At 43.1% G+C, this 15,580-nt stretch overlaps 2 protein-coding genes across 8 annotated transcripts; one reads left to right on the forward strand and one right to left on the reverse strand.

Annotated features, from left to right (window-relative positions):
* The first annotated feature begins 53 nt into the window (after positions 1-53).
* LOC147187967 (usherin) lies at positions 54-2,895 on the forward strand. Of its 3 annotated transcripts, none has more exons than XM_086100169.1 (7): positions 54-434; positions 718-866; positions 938-1,036; positions 1,697-1,756; positions 1,821-1,967; positions 2,403-2,518; positions 2,729-2,895. In XM_086100169.1, the coding sequence occupies exons 2-6, from the start codon at positions 744-746 to the stop codon at positions 2,490-2,492; spliced, it is 519 nt and encodes a 172-aa protein (XP_085956295.1). In that variant the 5' UTR covers positions 54-434; positions 718-743; the 3' UTR covers positions 2,493-2,518; positions 2,729-2,895. The 3 variants fall into 3 exon arrangements, with proteins under 3 accessions (XP_085956295.1, XP_085956296.1, XP_085956297.1); XM_086100170.1 differs by having other exon boundaries at positions 736-866; XM_086100171.1 differs by lacking the exons at positions 2,403-2,518; positions 2,729-2,895 and adding an exon at positions 2,070-2,383.
* A 191-nt stretch (positions 2,896-3,086) lies between these two features.
* On the reverse strand, positions 3,087-14,865 carry LOC147187968 (fasciculation and elongation protein zeta-2-like). Of its 5 annotated transcripts, XM_086100168.1 has the most exons (11): positions 14,468-14,865; positions 11,313-11,421; positions 11,063-11,179; positions 9,993-10,134; positions 9,379-9,506; positions 8,873-9,022; positions 8,656-8,736; positions 7,616-7,691; positions 7,456-7,521; positions 6,667-6,695; positions 3,087-5,597 (listed from the first exon to the last, which is right to left on the reverse strand). In XM_086100168.1, the coding sequence occupies exons 1-10, from the start codon at positions 14,785-14,787 to the stop codon at positions 6,685-6,687; spliced, it is 1,200 nt and encodes a 399-aa protein (XP_085956294.1). In that variant the 5' UTR covers positions 14,788-14,865; the 3' UTR covers positions 3,087-5,597; positions 6,667-6,684. The 5 variants fall into 5 exon arrangements, 4 of the variants coding, with proteins under 4 accessions (XP_085956294.1, XP_085956293.1, XP_085956290.1 ...); XR_015097644.1 differs by having other exon boundaries at positions 6,667-7,521; XM_086100167.1 differs by lacking the exon at positions 6,667-6,695.
* Between the last annotated feature and the right edge of the window lie 715 nt (positions 14,866-15,580).

A 15,580-nucleotide genomic window follows, 5' to 3' on the forward strand; every position in this document is an offset into this window, starting at 1 on the left:
TGAGAGAGAGTCCCGAGTTTGAAACGCAACACGTCTTGAACTTTTATTATTTATTTTTTGGTATGCATGTTACATTATTTTATGGAATGGAGGAAGGCGCGCGCCCGCGCACACAGGCACGCGCGCGCACACACACACACACACGCGCGGCAGGGTGCGTGAGCAGGTTCTGAAGGCGGTGAGTTTGGTATTGGTAGATTATGTTCTCCTCAGGTAAAATGACACCAGTTTGTTACTATGGAGACACTGAAGCAAAGGCTGATGGGAGGTCAGACCACACGCACGCGCACACACACTAACATGAGACAGTCTGTCATCATGTGTGACAGCTCAAAGGAGCAACAGTAAACATCCCAGAGGGCCAGCTGGTCTTCGGCATTCTGATGACTTGCGCGAGACCTCCGACAAATACCCCAACACGGATCGCGACACCGGTGAGTTGCTCTGATGTTCCTTTCCTCGTACATAGACGACAACACTTGGAACAGAATTTTCAATAAGAGAAATGTTCATGTACACAAGCTGATATTCCTCACTGTGTGTGGACAAACATGATTGGACACTTTATGGGTCGTGTTTGTGGGGACAAAAACACGGGAAACCTCATAAAGAAAATGTAGGCGTTGATACATGAGTATTTATCACTGTATAGGGACAAACATGTTTTGGGGACTTAAATTCGTGAATGACTGCCTTTGCCACAAATGCGTCATGCAGCAAGCCCCGCCCCTCCAGCAGGACCAATGGGAGGCGAGTGGGCCGAGGCGGGCCAGCGTCCAGTTTTCCAGGAGCTGTGGTTCATGGCAGCGATGGCGGCCGTCGCCCTGTTGCTGATGGCCATCGCGCTGGGCGTGGCCCTCCACAAGGTCAGGTGACCACGCCCGCCAATCGCTTCAATAGGCACACTCCATGACAGCCAATCAAAACCGTGTTGCAGGTGCTGAAGAAGGCCCCATTGACCAGAGAGAGACCCCCACTGGTGGCCATGCACAAGCGAAGCCCCATGGCCGTTTATCCAGCCAACAACTCCGTTTTGGTGAGAAGAGCCACCAAATTGTTTCCACAGTAGAAGAACTACAAAAGCCACGAGAACACAGGTGTCAAACTCAAGGCCCGGGGGCCAGATCCGGCCCGCTAGGTCATTTTTATGTGGCCCGCAAAAGCAAATCATGTGTGTCAACTTGCTAAAATGTGTCTCGGAATTTCATATTGTCATGTGTAATAAATAACGTTGAGATTTTGCAAAAATGTTGTTACACAGTTTACAATAATTGAACAAACTATTATAATTGCCTTGGCTGATTTCAAAACTAGTAATCTGTTAATCTAGTGTACAAATTATTTTGTGGTTTCACTGTCAGACCTCCGAGGCAAGTCGTAACTCCAAATTGGCCCGTGACTAAAATGAGTTTGACACCCCTGCACGAGAAGATGAACACTCACTCAATTGAAGAGTAAAACTGAAAAAAACAGAAGTAAAACGTGATGACGCTTAAAAAAAAAAAAATAACACACATTCTGTGAACCAGTATTAGTTTGAAATTATATTCCCGTAATTGCCAACCTTCAAACCAACCTGTTTTACATACAAACACAGCATACGATATTCATAATTACTCTATGATTAACGGTAGATTATATTCTCTCTGCTGCAAGTTTTAACGGAGCCAAAAGCCTCATTTTGTGCTGGTTTCAGTTCGACACGGCGGGTGTGGCCAGCAGTGTGACACTGAAGTCCTTCACCATCAAGATGGAGGTAACGCCCCATTCGCCCCGATGCGCCTGTGTCGCCGTCTGACTTCCGTCTTCCTGGCCACCAGGAGGCGCTGGAGGCCAAATGCGAGGGCGCGAGTGCCCAGGGTGAAGGAGGAGGGGGAGGAGGGGGCGGGACTGCGTTGAGGCGCAGCATCAGTCATGTGATGGACACGAAGACGTCGGCGGAGGCGTGGGGGCATGACAGTGGAATGGTGAGCCAGCCCTCAAACTTCTGAGCGTTTAGGACTTGAATTCTGCTTTTAGGTCTGTGTGCCATTACGCTCCCAACGTGCTCTGCGTTGTCTTACGAGCAGAAGTGGGGCACTCGACGCATGACTCTGGCTCGAGTCACCTGAATTTTTGACTTGGGACTTGCTTGTCAAACACGTCTGGAAAGAAAGACTCGACGTTGGCTTGAATTTCATGGTTTATACTTGACTTTTTTTTTTTTTAAACATTAGACACTATAAGGGGGTCATCTTGAAACGATCGCATGATGATTTGGTGCACTATCACCGGCGGCCTGCACATCCAAAGAACGTGTGGAAATGGGAGACCATTGCCCAAAGTGGATTATCATGGCTAATTTTTCAAAAATGGCTCAAAGGACAAGCCGGCTTTGAATGGCTTTCCTCTTCCATCAACAGTTTATGGACGACGAGGAGTTTGTGGACAGCGTCAAAGGCTTCAGCACCGTTAGGAAAGAGCACACCATGTTCACAGACACCAACTTGTGAGCGGCATCCAAGACGAAACGCTGCAGGCAAGTACCAACAGTAGCACGGATGGACACCCCCCCCCCCCCCCCGTGCAAAAAAAGTACCAAATTTGTACTGGACAGGGCTTTGTCCGTGATAATAGAAGCTCCTCGCCTCTCACTTTAACATCAGAACAAAGAGGCTGCCAAAGCATGACTTATTTCACAATTGAACTCGTTTTTGGCAATTCTTAAATTCAATTATTCTTTTTACAGGGTTGAAAAACCTTCATTGCAATTTTGCTCACAGGTGCAAGGACATTCTATGTGACCCCGAGTGCCGTGTATGGAAAAGGCCTTGCGTATCCATTTTCTCTTTTCAGTAGCAGTAGACTTGCATGAGTTTAAAGAACAGATGAATTAAAAGCAACAATTTGAATCAATGTGTATTATTTTTTATTATTTTTTTGTTGTATTTTTTCTTATTTTATTTGATGCTGTTTTTAACATTGTGTTTGTGATTTTAACTGCTTGTTGTAAGGTGTCCTTGAGTTTCTAGAAAGGCGCCCACAAATAAAATGTATTATTATTATTATTATTATTAATTTAGAGCAATGAGAGGATGGATAAAAAGTGTGGATCGTTCTTCAAATAGTCATTTATTTGAAATGAGGTGCAATGCTGCCAAATTACAGTCAATACATGGTCACAAAAAAACAAAACAGTAACACAATAAATTAATATACTGCAGTACCACGTAAAACAGTAAACCAACATACCCAAACAGGGGTGGAATCCTATGCATTAAAAACGATTAAAAAGCAGTCAAATTAATGTAGAAATCTTTTTTTTTTTTTACAAAGTCTGACTGTTGCTGGTCTTTGCATATAAAATATAAATCTGTAAAATTGTACTTGAGACCAAAGATTGAGGCTTCATTAGAAAACTAAAATCTTTTCTTACCAGATTACATCAAAACTATTTTCATTATCTAAAATGGACCTGATTTGGATTTCACGTGTCAGTCGGCAAATAAGACTGAAAATTTCAGACGGCTACGAGAACAGTCCAAGAAATCGAATCGAATGAAAAGACACGCAACGTGCGGCAGAAAAGTGTGCAGGCGGCACGTCAGAGTTTACACAAAATACCATTCAAGCAAGCACTTTGTCTTTTTCATTCCCGATAAAAACGTTGAAGCGCACACACCTAAACGTCATGAGGCGCCTCCTTTTTTTTCTTCCTCAATTCTTCGGAAATCTGAACATAAAGTCGACTAGATGGAGATACGCTCGAGGACTTTATAAAATTTTACTAACAAATGTAATACGACTGAAGATGCTAACGGTCGTACCTGAGTGCCTTCGAGTTCCCCACTATGTAAAAAAAAAAATCCCTAATTTATGAAAATCCCATTATCCAACGTTTTGCATTTATGAAGGGCGTAAGAGTAAATGGTCACACATCAAAAGAAAGCATGCGGTTAGTGCTGTACTGACCGGTGTTTTTTTGTTTGTTTTAAATTCATGGCCTGGCAAAAGTGTTTTTCATTTGTGACCGATTACAGCACATTGCAAGTTACGTACAATTGTTAACATAATACTGTACTGAACGTAAATCACAGCTGTAGTTAGACCGAAATTAGTGGTGTTCCGCAAGGCTCGCTATCAAGTTCAGAGATTTTAGTGTTTCTCCTACAAAACTCGCAGTATGACTGAAACTTTTTAAACACAACAGCGCCTTTAAAAAAAAAGTACCTCCATCATGACCAGCATTAAAATACAGTACTGAGGTAAAGGCCAAGTAATCATCAAAAACAGCTTTTATTCCGCAAAATATTTTTTAAAGTATTTAATATCCCTACAATTAAATCTTGACTCTAATTTAAATGTGTTGCACATAGTTTTGCCTTGTCCAATCAAGGGTCACCACAGTGAAACACGTGATTTGTTTTTACAGTTTTTTTTACAGACAGTTTTTACACAGAATGCCCTGCATTGCCCAAACATTTTTATCCAGGCTTTGAAGAAAAACATTTATTTAGGTTCGATTTTTTTTTTAAGTATAAACAGTTTGCAAAAGATCAAATGCAACTGTTTTGTACCAAAAAGTAGAATATAGCCTAACTGAACTTGGGTAGTGAGCATGGTACCGTAAAAATCTGTATCGGTGACGTCGCCTCAAGAAATTATCGGTATGTATATTTTTGAAAAACATTTAAAGGCCAACAATACAAAACAATCAAATAAAAACTCTTACATATGAAGAATGAATGCTGTTTTGTGCTGCTTGACCATGCAATCTTAGCCACCGCACAAACTCATTAACTCATTCAGTACCAGCCAATTCTGGACCAAGTCTGAAAAGACGTTTAAAAACGTCTTTGGGAGTGAATGAGTTAAATATTGCCATAAACCACGGGCCCCTTGTGATATGTTCAATTGCTCGGTGAAAAAAAAAAAGCTCGGAGGTGAGCTCTGACAACGATGGTCAAAGTGCCAAAATTTTGGCTACGGCAGCATACAAAGATCACATACTAACATGCTAACTAGCTAAAAGCTTTTCTTGCGCTAATCAACAAATACGCAACGTGAGTAGATCACATCATAGACAAAAAGTGCGACCACATACTACCTAAAGTGTGGAAATAACTAAACACCGAAACTTAACGGCTCTGCCGAGCCACTGCGTTTGCTTGCTAGCTAGCATATAAGTGATGTGGAAGGTACGAGGGAGTCGGTGGGCACCCACTCAAGTGGGTCGTACATGTTCGTCTGGCTTTCCTTTCTTATTCCTCTTTCGTGCATTATAGACAAAAAATATTCTTTCAACATTCAGCCAGTGGTTTGACACCGTCAGTTTGGTGCCACCTGAAATCTCTACTGGACGCAAAAAAAAAAAAAGAAGCCCAGACTGCGTTTCATTTGAAGAACATTAAAAACAAGGAGTCACTTGGGGGCGATGAGTAATACTGGTTAACATCCACGGAGAATCGGGATTGTCCAACTCGATATCCAGGTAAAATCATGATACGGTAAGAAAGTTTTTGTTTAAAAGATCCAACGTTCCAGAAGGTTCTTTGTGGCGTCGCTCCAGGGAGGTTCTGGACACTTTTTTTTTTTTTTTTTTTACGTGGGACAGAGAACTGCAAACACAGCACAAGAGGGTTGAAATGTTGAATTTGGTGGGGCGTTGCCACAAAGATTTGACAAGCGTGAGATGAGAAGAGGAAGACTACAGGTGAGGTGGTACTGGCTACTAGCTGCTAAAGGGGCCGTGTTACGCCGGTATTTCCGGTGTGGGGAAGGAAATGGAAGGGGACAAAATGCAACTAAGCAGACAAACTTGAGAGCAAGGGCTGGGCGATTTAGCAATTTTTTTAACAACTATTTTTAGTTGCTCGGGATGATTGGGGGGGGGGGGGGGGGGATAGGTTTAGCGGCTCCCTTAGTTGAAATGAGTTGACACTGAATCGCAACAACATGAGTGGAATTATTCTCACATTGTCTGACCAAAAAAAGGAGTCGGGTGGCAAGCAATTGACGAGTCCATCACATTGACCTAAAAGAAAACGTGCCTATTTACTATATATTGAGCAAAAGCTGTCATTAGCGACGCGTTGGATACTGTCATGGGCCGGGATCGGACTCTAACGCTTTGATTATCGTCAGCAAAAATATTGTTTTGCGGTATTAAAATTACAGCTCTTAAATTAATTACATTGAAACGTTTGGGGATTTTTTTCTAATTGAATACACCACATTAATTGATTAATTTTTGCCTATTTTTGATTTTATTCTGAAATATTAGTTTTGAAGTGTACTTGTGTAGCTATGTGGTGTATTCAATTAGAAAAAAAATCCTACACAAGTACACTTAAAAACTAATATTTCAGAATAAAATCAAAAATAGGCAAAAATTAATCAATAACAAATTGACTTACTACTAAAAAGGATATTTGAACAATTGATTCATATAAATTCACTACTACTAAAAAAAAATATTTGGACAATTGATTCATCATTTTGACCCTATTTAACTGCCCAAATCCTCAAAATGTCCGCCTCTCTTCAGTAAATCTCCGATATCAGAAGTTCTCCGTGTAAGCAGACTCATTTTTGTCGATTAAAAATGCAGAGATTTTATTTTCGCCCAGCCCAAGTTGAGAGAGAAAGAGAGGAGTGGGAGGTGAAGAGTCAGCGTCCTTTACAAACCTCAGCGTCCAACCGCTCTCATACCAGAGCTGGCCAAAGCGCAAAGCAGCGGCACAGGCGAGACACAAGGAAGGAAGGTACAGTCAAAGTGGGGCAAGCGCACCGACAAACCCTCCCTTCCACTCGCTCTCATGATTACATCAACCAAGAGCAGGCTCGAGAGCCGCACACTTCCATTGGCTTGCAATGTCGGAACTTCAAAAAGGATTTGGAATGGTTTTCTTTTTCGGGGACTGAAAATGTCGTACCAAATGCACTTGAAACTGGCAAAAAATGGAGCGCGCCAAATTTTACAAAAGGAAAAAGTGCTTTCAGAATTAGGTGGACCCGCACAACCTATCGAACAATATCTCACTCAAGACAATTCCACACAATTTTGTAATCTGTGCAAAAGCAGTAGATTCACTTGTCAATTTTCTTTTTATTTTTATGCTCAACAATGCCATCTACAAGACTGGGTTAGAAATTTTTTTGATGGCAACGAAGAATTACAACTTCACCTCAACTTTTCCTGATGGAGGTTTCTGCTCTCTTTTTCCTCCTGATTAGCATTCAACGAATCGCTGAGTGAAGATTTCACCACGATTACACAATGTTTACCTTAGTCGAGATCTGCACATTCTCTTAAATGGTCTTATTTATATTTGGAAAGGATTTTTTTTTTTTTAAATTCAGCTCTAGCTTTGGATGTCTTTCGGATGTAGCTAATGTTGTGGCTAGTGGGTGGAAAATCCCTTTTAGAGAACCAGAAAGAAAGAAACAGCTTCAAGTGGGTGTGCGTGTGCGTACCTTTAAGGATGTAACCTGTGAGCAGAGCAGGAACCTTCTCGCTGTCGTCTCTCATTGCGTGAAGGACTGAGGCACAAAGAGTTGCGCGGATGAACAAAAATGAGGTGGGCAAAAGAGGTGGAAAGATGTGCAAATAGGCTGGGCGGACAGACGCACTCACTCTTTGTCAGGATCTGGAGGTCTTCGACGGCAGGGGAGCCCATTTTCTTCTCATAGGGGATCACTGTGGTCAGGTACTGGAGCAGAAAGAACCAAATGTATTTTACACATCGACAAAGAAATGCTTTGATGCAAACATAAAGCGGGCCAATGACTCCCACGGGCCTTTTTCCAGAAAATTGCTGTGTTCGGAATCAATCCTTAGTATCCACTAAATAGACTCAGCAAGCTGGGCATACTGTCGTCAACGATGATTGGTCATCCCCTACTCCGAGTCTGTCCATGAAGAGCAAGTTGGTAAAGCACTGTAATGACTAACAGATGCCAGTAGATGGCAGTGCTGCTATGGGTTTGGGGACAGCGCATGCTTATATGAGGAGATGATCACAATTCGAACAATAAATCTGTGCTTTTGGTTAAACCAGGCCAATGTTCACCACTGCAAGCGCTGCGTAGTAAAAATTCAACAAAAATATTCCAAAACATTTTGGACCAGTGAACAGTTCACAGACTTTGAATTGCAATAAGTGCAGTTTGTGATACATTTCTAGTTGGATACATGCAACCAAATCAAATAAAGCAAGATGGTCTTGTTTGCCAAGTTGCCAACTTCTAAACTGGATTTGTGGCTTGAATTCTCGGTGAGAAATACTAAACCCGGTTGTGTAATGTACTTTCTTTCTGTAGAGTGTATACATTTCTTTCAGATTTTTGTTTTTATTTTGTTCACAAAAAGGTTTTTTCAATTTTAGTTTTGATTTATTCTGTTAGTTTTCGCTTACGAAAATAAACTTGCTCGGAAGTCAAGGTACGGTTGTGCCGACATCGGAAAGTAAGAATGATTCCAAACACAGTTGATGTGCCTGGAACGTGATGAGGCGCCGTTGAGGCTCGAAACACAAAAGTTGGAAGCAGCAACGTAAAAATATAAAAAATTAAAAACAGCACAGGCCAACTGTTTCTGTCGAAAGATGAAGCATGCTGGGGAGAAAAAATAAAAAATAAAATCAGGAAGAGAAAAAAAAAAAGACGGGAGGGCACCTGTTTGTCCCCTCCTGTGGTACCAAAAGTTTGACGGAAGCCATTTTGTATGACATTGGAGAGTCCCTCCAGAGTGAGGCGCTACAAGGAGTTGAAGGAAGGAAGCAAGAGGAAACAGAGATGAGGAGAGACGCCGATCGGCCACGTCCAAGTCCCGGTCACACCTCTCCCACCGCTGGGCTCTTAACGTGTCTCGTCTGCGGCGGCGGCGACTCACCGTGCCCGGGACGTGCGTGCTGGCGGTCCGCTGGCCGTTGAACGCGGTCACGGCTGCGCCTCGGATCTTCTTCTTCTTGCGCAGCAGCTCACGGTGCTCCTTCTGCCTGTTCTGCACGTCGATGAGCAGCGAGATGAAGCTGTTCTTCACCTGCCGCCGCAATCGCACAAAACGATAAGTACACTTATCGGGGAAAATCAATTTGATTCAGTCGTGACCGCGTCTTGAGGAAGCAATCGCATTTCATGGGGATGTGTCAACTAAGTGTACAAAATGGCCGGCTTCTGAAATAGCTAAAAATGGCTACTACATTTTGCTGCTTATTTCGTATTCCACAAAAAAAATTATTCTCAGAATGCCGTGTTTAGACTAGTGGGGACGCACAGAACATATTCTCAAGAAAACTCCTTGGGGGGGGGGGGGAAAGAAAACGCGTCCGAAATTAAGTGTGAGCAGATGGACCAAAGGAGGGAGTTTCCTGGCTGCTGCGCAGGCACGTGAGTCACCTCCTTCTCATACTCCAGCTCGTCCCGCAGGGCCAGCGCCTGGATGAGCTCCTCGCTGTAGCCGCGGATGGCCGTCTCCACCTCCTCCAGCGTCTCGTTCAGCTCCGACATGGACAGCCGGCGCAAACCTGAACGCGCAAGCCAACGCACACCGTGAGAGCAAACCCGGGCCGGCCTAAAGTCTCGCCACATATTTGTGAACTTGAGCGGAAAAACATGAAAAAGTATTTGCTGTCATATGTTGATGGTACCTCAACATTTTACATCAGCATATAAATTTGAATCTCACGACAACGGTGAACGTGTTCAGTGGAGGAAAACAACAACATGAAAGCAAAATGCCGTCCGATGAGTGTGCAAGTGCTCATCAGTGTGGAAAGTGTGCTTCTTCAATAAAATGTATGTGATACATTACATAACGCGTTGTCTGGTTGCATTTAGCACGGATTACGTAAGAAGGTTCGACACGTGGGTGCGTGTGTCGATGTGTCTTGGAATGACCTCTCACACCTCATTAGGCCCAGCTGGAGGACGCAGCTGAGCTGCAAAGACAGCGCACGTGCCAGCCCTCCGCCCCCGTTTTTTTTTTTGTTTTAAGAGAACTTGAAACGTACGGTCCCTGTAGCTGGTATCAGAGCCAGAGCGTTTCAGGCCGTGAAGGTCCTGGGAGAGCATGGACAGGTCGGACTGGGAAGGGCTCTCGTCGTCGTACGGGTCCGGAGACTCTTGCATCATCTCTTCGATCTCCTCGATCACCTGGTGACCAAAAGCGGAAGATGCGCACTTGAAAAATGAGGCTGGTGCTTTGACAAGTCCATCCATTCATTTTCTACTCCGCTTTATCCTCACGAGAGTCACGGCATGCTGGAGCCTATCCCAAACAAACCATCCGCACCCACACTCACACCTCGGGGCAATTTCGAGTGTTCCATTTACATGCCATGCATGTTTTTGGAATGTGGGAGGAAACCGGAGTACCCAGAGTAAACCTACGCAGGCATAGGGAGAACATGCAAACGCCACACAGGGAGGCTGGAGCCGGAATCGAACTTGCACCTCTGCACTGTGAGGCCGACTTGCTAACCAATCAACCACGGTTTCAAGTGAGATATTCAAATTGAGAACATACGTTTCTAAAGAGAATATTGGGAGGAAATTAAACATCAAAAAAGATCGAATACATTTCAAATTAAAATCGTTCACTCTGAAAAAAAAGTAACACAAATATACAATACACAAAAAAACAACAAATTTAAAATACATATTTGTATTACATTTTTAATACATATTTAAATTATTAAAAATGCTACATATTAGAATAAATGTTTTTTAAAAAACTACATTTCGGAGTAAATTAAAAATAAACAAAAAAATGGAAAATAAGAATGAATGTTTGTATTGCAATTACAATTTTTTTTTAAAATAAAAATGTGAATAAATTAAAACATTCAAATAAAAACTTTTGTATACATTTTGAAATATGCTAAAATTTACAGTACTTTACGTTTTATAATATTTTTAACAATCAATTTAAGACAAATACATTTTAAATCATGATTAAGTGCAAAATACAAATTGCTTGAATTGAGAAGCAAAAACAGAAATGCGGTTGGGTTCAGCATGCAAATATAAGCCCTGCTATGAAGCAATTCTGGATGTATTTTGAGGTGGTGTGGGATGTCACCTGTTCGGCGGTGAAGAGCGGCTCGTCGTTGATGCAGGAGACGATGATGGAGTGCATGTCCATCTGCTCCCTCAGCTCCTCATCGTCCGACAGATCCAACGACTGGCTGTCAAACATCTGCCCATGGAGGACCACTTGCTTTATTTACACCGGTACTTACAGCGAGCCAGTATATGCGTGTGTGTGATTTGTACTTTGGATATGTATAGCGAGTACACAGACAGTAGATGGCATGGGTGAGTGCGGCTACCTGGCGCTCGTTGAGGTTGAGGGTGGGCAGGTGAAGCAAGCGTGTGCGCGACGTCTTCCAGTCCACCGGCATCACGTTGCCGTAGTTGTCCGTCAAAGCGTTCCACACCCTGCAAGGATGGACACACGACACACACCTCCTCAATGTTGATCAGGCACGAGATGTTGGAGCCTGCTAATGTTTCTTTGCAACAAGGTTCTGCTCTTTGTACATATTTTCTTGAACATATTTGCTTCCACAACTCTAACAAGTTCTACATTCCAACCATTCAACAGTATATTTCTTCAGTATTCACACGCAACGGCTAAACAAAATGAATTCAGTCCAGTTCGTTTTTTGGTGAAAGTTCTGTAAGTCGACGCGATGACATCCACGTGAGGATGCTGCAAGGCCACGCATCATCGTTTGCGTCGCCGCTCGCTACCACACAGCGCTTGTTTACGTAACGGCCATGTTTCTGCCTGAGGTGTTGTGCGCAGCGGGGGGACAGAAGAGGGTGGTGGTAGTGCTGCTGCTGTTCTATGTAGGGCAAAGTCGTATTTTACAATGCCTTGAGCGGTAGCCGCCTGCCAAAAAAACCCCCACACAATTAGTTTTGCTCTCATTGCATTAAAAAAAACAACATAGCAGCTCTACATGGCAAGGCAGCAATATTCGGTCCTTTAGCATACTCATCTAGCTTTCCACACTGTCTTCCGTTCACACATTTTCCTTATTTGTCTGAGTTTGTTGGTGAACTGGTTAAGTGACCGAGCACGTTCCCTCCTGCCAAAGTGCATTCATGCGGAAAAGGTTCTCCGGGTTACTTGGGGGCCGCTGTCCAATTACAGTATTCCACTTGCTTTTTTCCCCACCTCTCGAAATGCTATTCAATGGATGAATCAACGCAAACTTGCTTTAGATTCAACATTTGAAATATGTAGCTGTAAACATACTGTGAGTAAGCTCACATTTGGACTGAGCAGCGAGTCTTGTGCAACACCACCAGCTTTCTACTGCATACACAAATAATTGTGATATTTTGACTGTAAAGGCAAGTAATTGTGATATTTAGGTGAAGTACAATATAAAGTGGGCAACTGGTTAGCATGTCGGCCTCACAGTGCAGAGGTGCAGGGTTCGATTCCGGCCATCCTGTGTGGAGTTTGCATTTAGTCCCCATTTCTCCAGGTACTCCGGATTCCTCCCACATTCAAAAAACATGCATGGCAGGCTAATGGAACACTCGAAATTGTCCATAGGTGTGAATGTGGGCGCTCATGGTTGTTTCGTCTATGTGTGCCCTGCGATTGGCTGGCAACCAGTTTGGGGTGTACCCCGCCTATGCCCAAAGTCAGCTGGGATAGGCTTCAGCACGCCTGCGCCACTTATGAGGATAAGCGGATTAGAAAATGAATGGATTGATTGACAATATAACTTAAAATATGTGGACCTTGTAGAGAGCCTTGTGGAACACCACCAGTTTTTGACTGTAAATGCAAGTAATTAACAATGATTTAGAGTACAGTGTAATGTAAAATTCTGTGGGCCGACCATGGAATCTTGCAACGCACCACCAGTATCTGGGGGGGTGGGGGGGGGGGGGCAAGTGTTTTTAACATAAATATCAACAGTACAGTCATTAGGACTTCATTACATAGGACATACACTGTAGGTGTCAAACTCAGGTCCTGGAGGGCCGCTGTCCTGCATGTTTTCCAAGTCTCCCTGTTGCAACACACCTGATTCAAATGATCAGATCATCAGCAAGCTCTGCAGAAGCCTGACATTGAACCTGTTCATTTGAATCAGGTGTGTTGCAACAGGGAGACTTGGAAAACATGCAGGACAGCGGCCCTCGAGGACCTGAGTTTGACACCTATGACATAGGACATCATGTAAATTTCCCCAGTGTAGGACAAATAAAGGATATCTTACTGTGCAAGTGTAGGGTGGTAATAGTACGATGACACATTCCAACTTACAATGAAATGTAGGTTACGTTACCATTGCTTCAATTTGAGAAATATATCAACTTCCCTTTTTTGACTGAAGTCTTGCAACATAAGCGATTAAATCTGGCATTGTCACAGTAGAGCAGTTTAAAGGAGAGAATAGCTCAACTCAACTTGTTGTCTTTAAAACAACCACCACTGTAGACAAAGCGCCGTACATGGAGCAAAAATAATTCATACAACAACGAACAATAAAACAATAAATTATTAAAGACAGTAGAAAGAACAAAAACAGTTAAACTAAAAATCAAATCCCGTGCTTAGTCAAAAGCCAAAGGATAAAAATGAGTTTTGAGACGAGTTTTAAAAATGAGCTGCAAGGAGGCTTGCCGAACGTTCAGTGGGATGTCATTCTAAAGAGAGGGACCACCAACGGAAAAGGCTTGATCTCCTCTGAGTGAGAACAGAAGAGGCCCCAGAATTGAACGCTGTGGAACACCATACAACAGTGGGACAACCAAGGCTAACACAAAAGGTTTTGCCAGTGAAATAGGACATAAACTACCCAAGGGCGGTAGTGCCAAAGCCCACCAAGTGCTGCTAATGACCCAAAATAATACTGTAATCCACTGTATCAAATATTGCAATTAATAGTAACTAGTATTATATAGTGGGAATTGGGAAGTTCTCCATTGTGAGACAAATAAAGGCTTTCTTATCTTATTGTCTGTTTCTGTGACGAGCAAGCGTTCCATTGATAGAACCCTTTTGAAATTATGATTAAGGTTAAGTAAGTTATGAAAGTTAAAATCAGATTTAACAACAGCTCACACCTAAAATCTTGACCTCAAGATTCATTATTTTAATCACAGGAAAATGACAGTTATACCGCTGACATCGTCTTTACGAGATCTATAAATCAATTGATTATTGAACTTGACGCACACAACTGCAGTATAAGTGTGGAGTTCTTTTTAAAGCCTTTTTTTATGGCAGGCAATCTGTAAAATGTATTCCTGGTGTGGGCAAGTTTCTCATGTGAAATGCACAATGAGTTTTAAAAACATAACTCACCTTTTTCCAAGTAGTCAAAACAACAGACGTGTTTTAAATGAGCGGCGCTGTGTTTGAAGTAGTCGGATTGCGGCGAAGCTACTCTCCACTCGACCGGTGAAGCTAACGTGGCTACGGAGCACTTAATTTAAAAAGACGGGCACTCACTCATCGTCTTTCAGGTAAGTCTCCTCCGTGATGGGCTTAATGGGGGCTATGTGCTCCGTGGTGGTGTTGTAGTTGCGGAAGCACACAGTCAGCTTTTCGTCGAAGTCGTGGACCAGGTCTTCCATGGACTGGAAGCTGCAAATCTCCCCGGAAAAACTGTTGTCCAGGTCGGACAGATCTTCCAGGCCCCCCGCCGCCAAACCGCCGCCGCCGTCGACCGCCACGTTGGAGTTGAGCTGGTCCAGCTGCGCGGACGCCTCCTTGAACTCGTTGAAGTCCTGCCAGTCCTCGTCGAAGTGGGCTAGCGGAGCCGCCGCCATGTCTGCCGTGCGGTGCCCGACAGTTTACAGCGAGAGCGATGAGTTGTTTTCGGCTTGGAGGCGTTTGTTGGATGTGTCGTTGGGGGCGGAGTTGGAGAACGGAGGGAGTGAGGGAGCTCGTGACGTCATCAGAAACAGCACAAGCTCCTCCCACGTCCAACAAGCGTCCAACTCATTCCAGTTGCGAAGTACTGTACCGTATTTTCAAACAAACTCAAAGAGCACACAACCGATTTTCACCAAACGCAACGTCTGACGTTCTGTCAAAGTTTTTTTAAAATACATACAATTTCGGGCCGGCTATTGCAACGGAAAACCTAAATGGAAAATGGCTGAATTCGAACACTCCATAGAAAAAAAAATACACGATAATCACTCAAAAAGCCGTAGACGGCACATTAGATGACTGCACTGAGAAATGAAAAACATTTTTGTCCAATGGAAAATATAAAATGTGTGAATTTTTAAAATGTGTGACAAATTTGAATGCTGATTGGTTCTGCCTTGCATTTGGTTTGGCAACAGCAAGATGGAGGGGCCTATTTTATAGCACAAACAGCATTCGAGATGACTTCGGAAAATATGCTTATTTCTTTTATTTTTATTTTTTGTAAGACAGAGATTTTGTGAATAAAAGGACTTGGGATGTTCTTCTAACATAATACTTTTTTTCTTTAGCTGTGTGAGTTTTTGGTCCAAAGAGGTTTCTGGAATGTTTTGTGTGTGTGGGACGTAAATGTCATTTTGGCCCCCCATCTCACTCCGTATTTTCTAATCTCCAAACAAGTCATTG

Source organism: Hippocampus guttulatus, chromosome 20 (assembly GCF_054856545.1).
Source record: "Hippocampus guttulatus isolate MCC_2025c chromosome 20, RoL_Hgut_1.0, whole genome shotgun sequence".
In the NCBI taxonomy this organism is placed as follows: Eukaryota; Metazoa; Chordata; class Actinopteri; order Syngnathiformes; family Syngnathidae; genus Hippocampus; species Hippocampus guttulatus.

Excerpts from the sequence above, each read along its gene's own strand:
- LOC147187968 (XM_086100164.1), bottom strand. The coding sequence starts at position 14,787 with ATGGCGGCGGCTCCGCTAGCCCACTTCGACGAGGACTGGCAGGACTTC. Across the intron at positions 11,422-14,467 it reads ACTTACCTGAAAGACGATGA|GGTGTGGAACGCTTTGACGG; the intron begins GTGAGTGCCCGT and ends CCATCCTTGCAG. Across the intron at positions 8,737-8,872 it reads GCACGCACGTCCCGGGCACG|CGCCTCACTCTGGAGGGACT; the intron begins GTGAGTCGCCGC and ends AACTCCTTGTAG.
- LOC147187967 (XM_086100169.1), top strand. The coding sequence starts at position 744 with ATGGGAGGCGAGTGGGCCGAGGCGGGCCAGCGTCCAGTTTTCCAGGAG. Across the intron at positions 1,037-1,696 it reads CAGCCAACAACTCCGTTTTG|TTCGACACGGCGGGTGTGGC; the intron begins GTGAGAAGAGCC and ends TGCTGGTTTCAG. Across the intron at positions 1,968-2,402 it reads GGGGGCATGACAGTGGAATG|TTTATGGACGACGAGGAGTT; the intron begins GTGAGCCAGCCC and ends TTCCATCAACAG.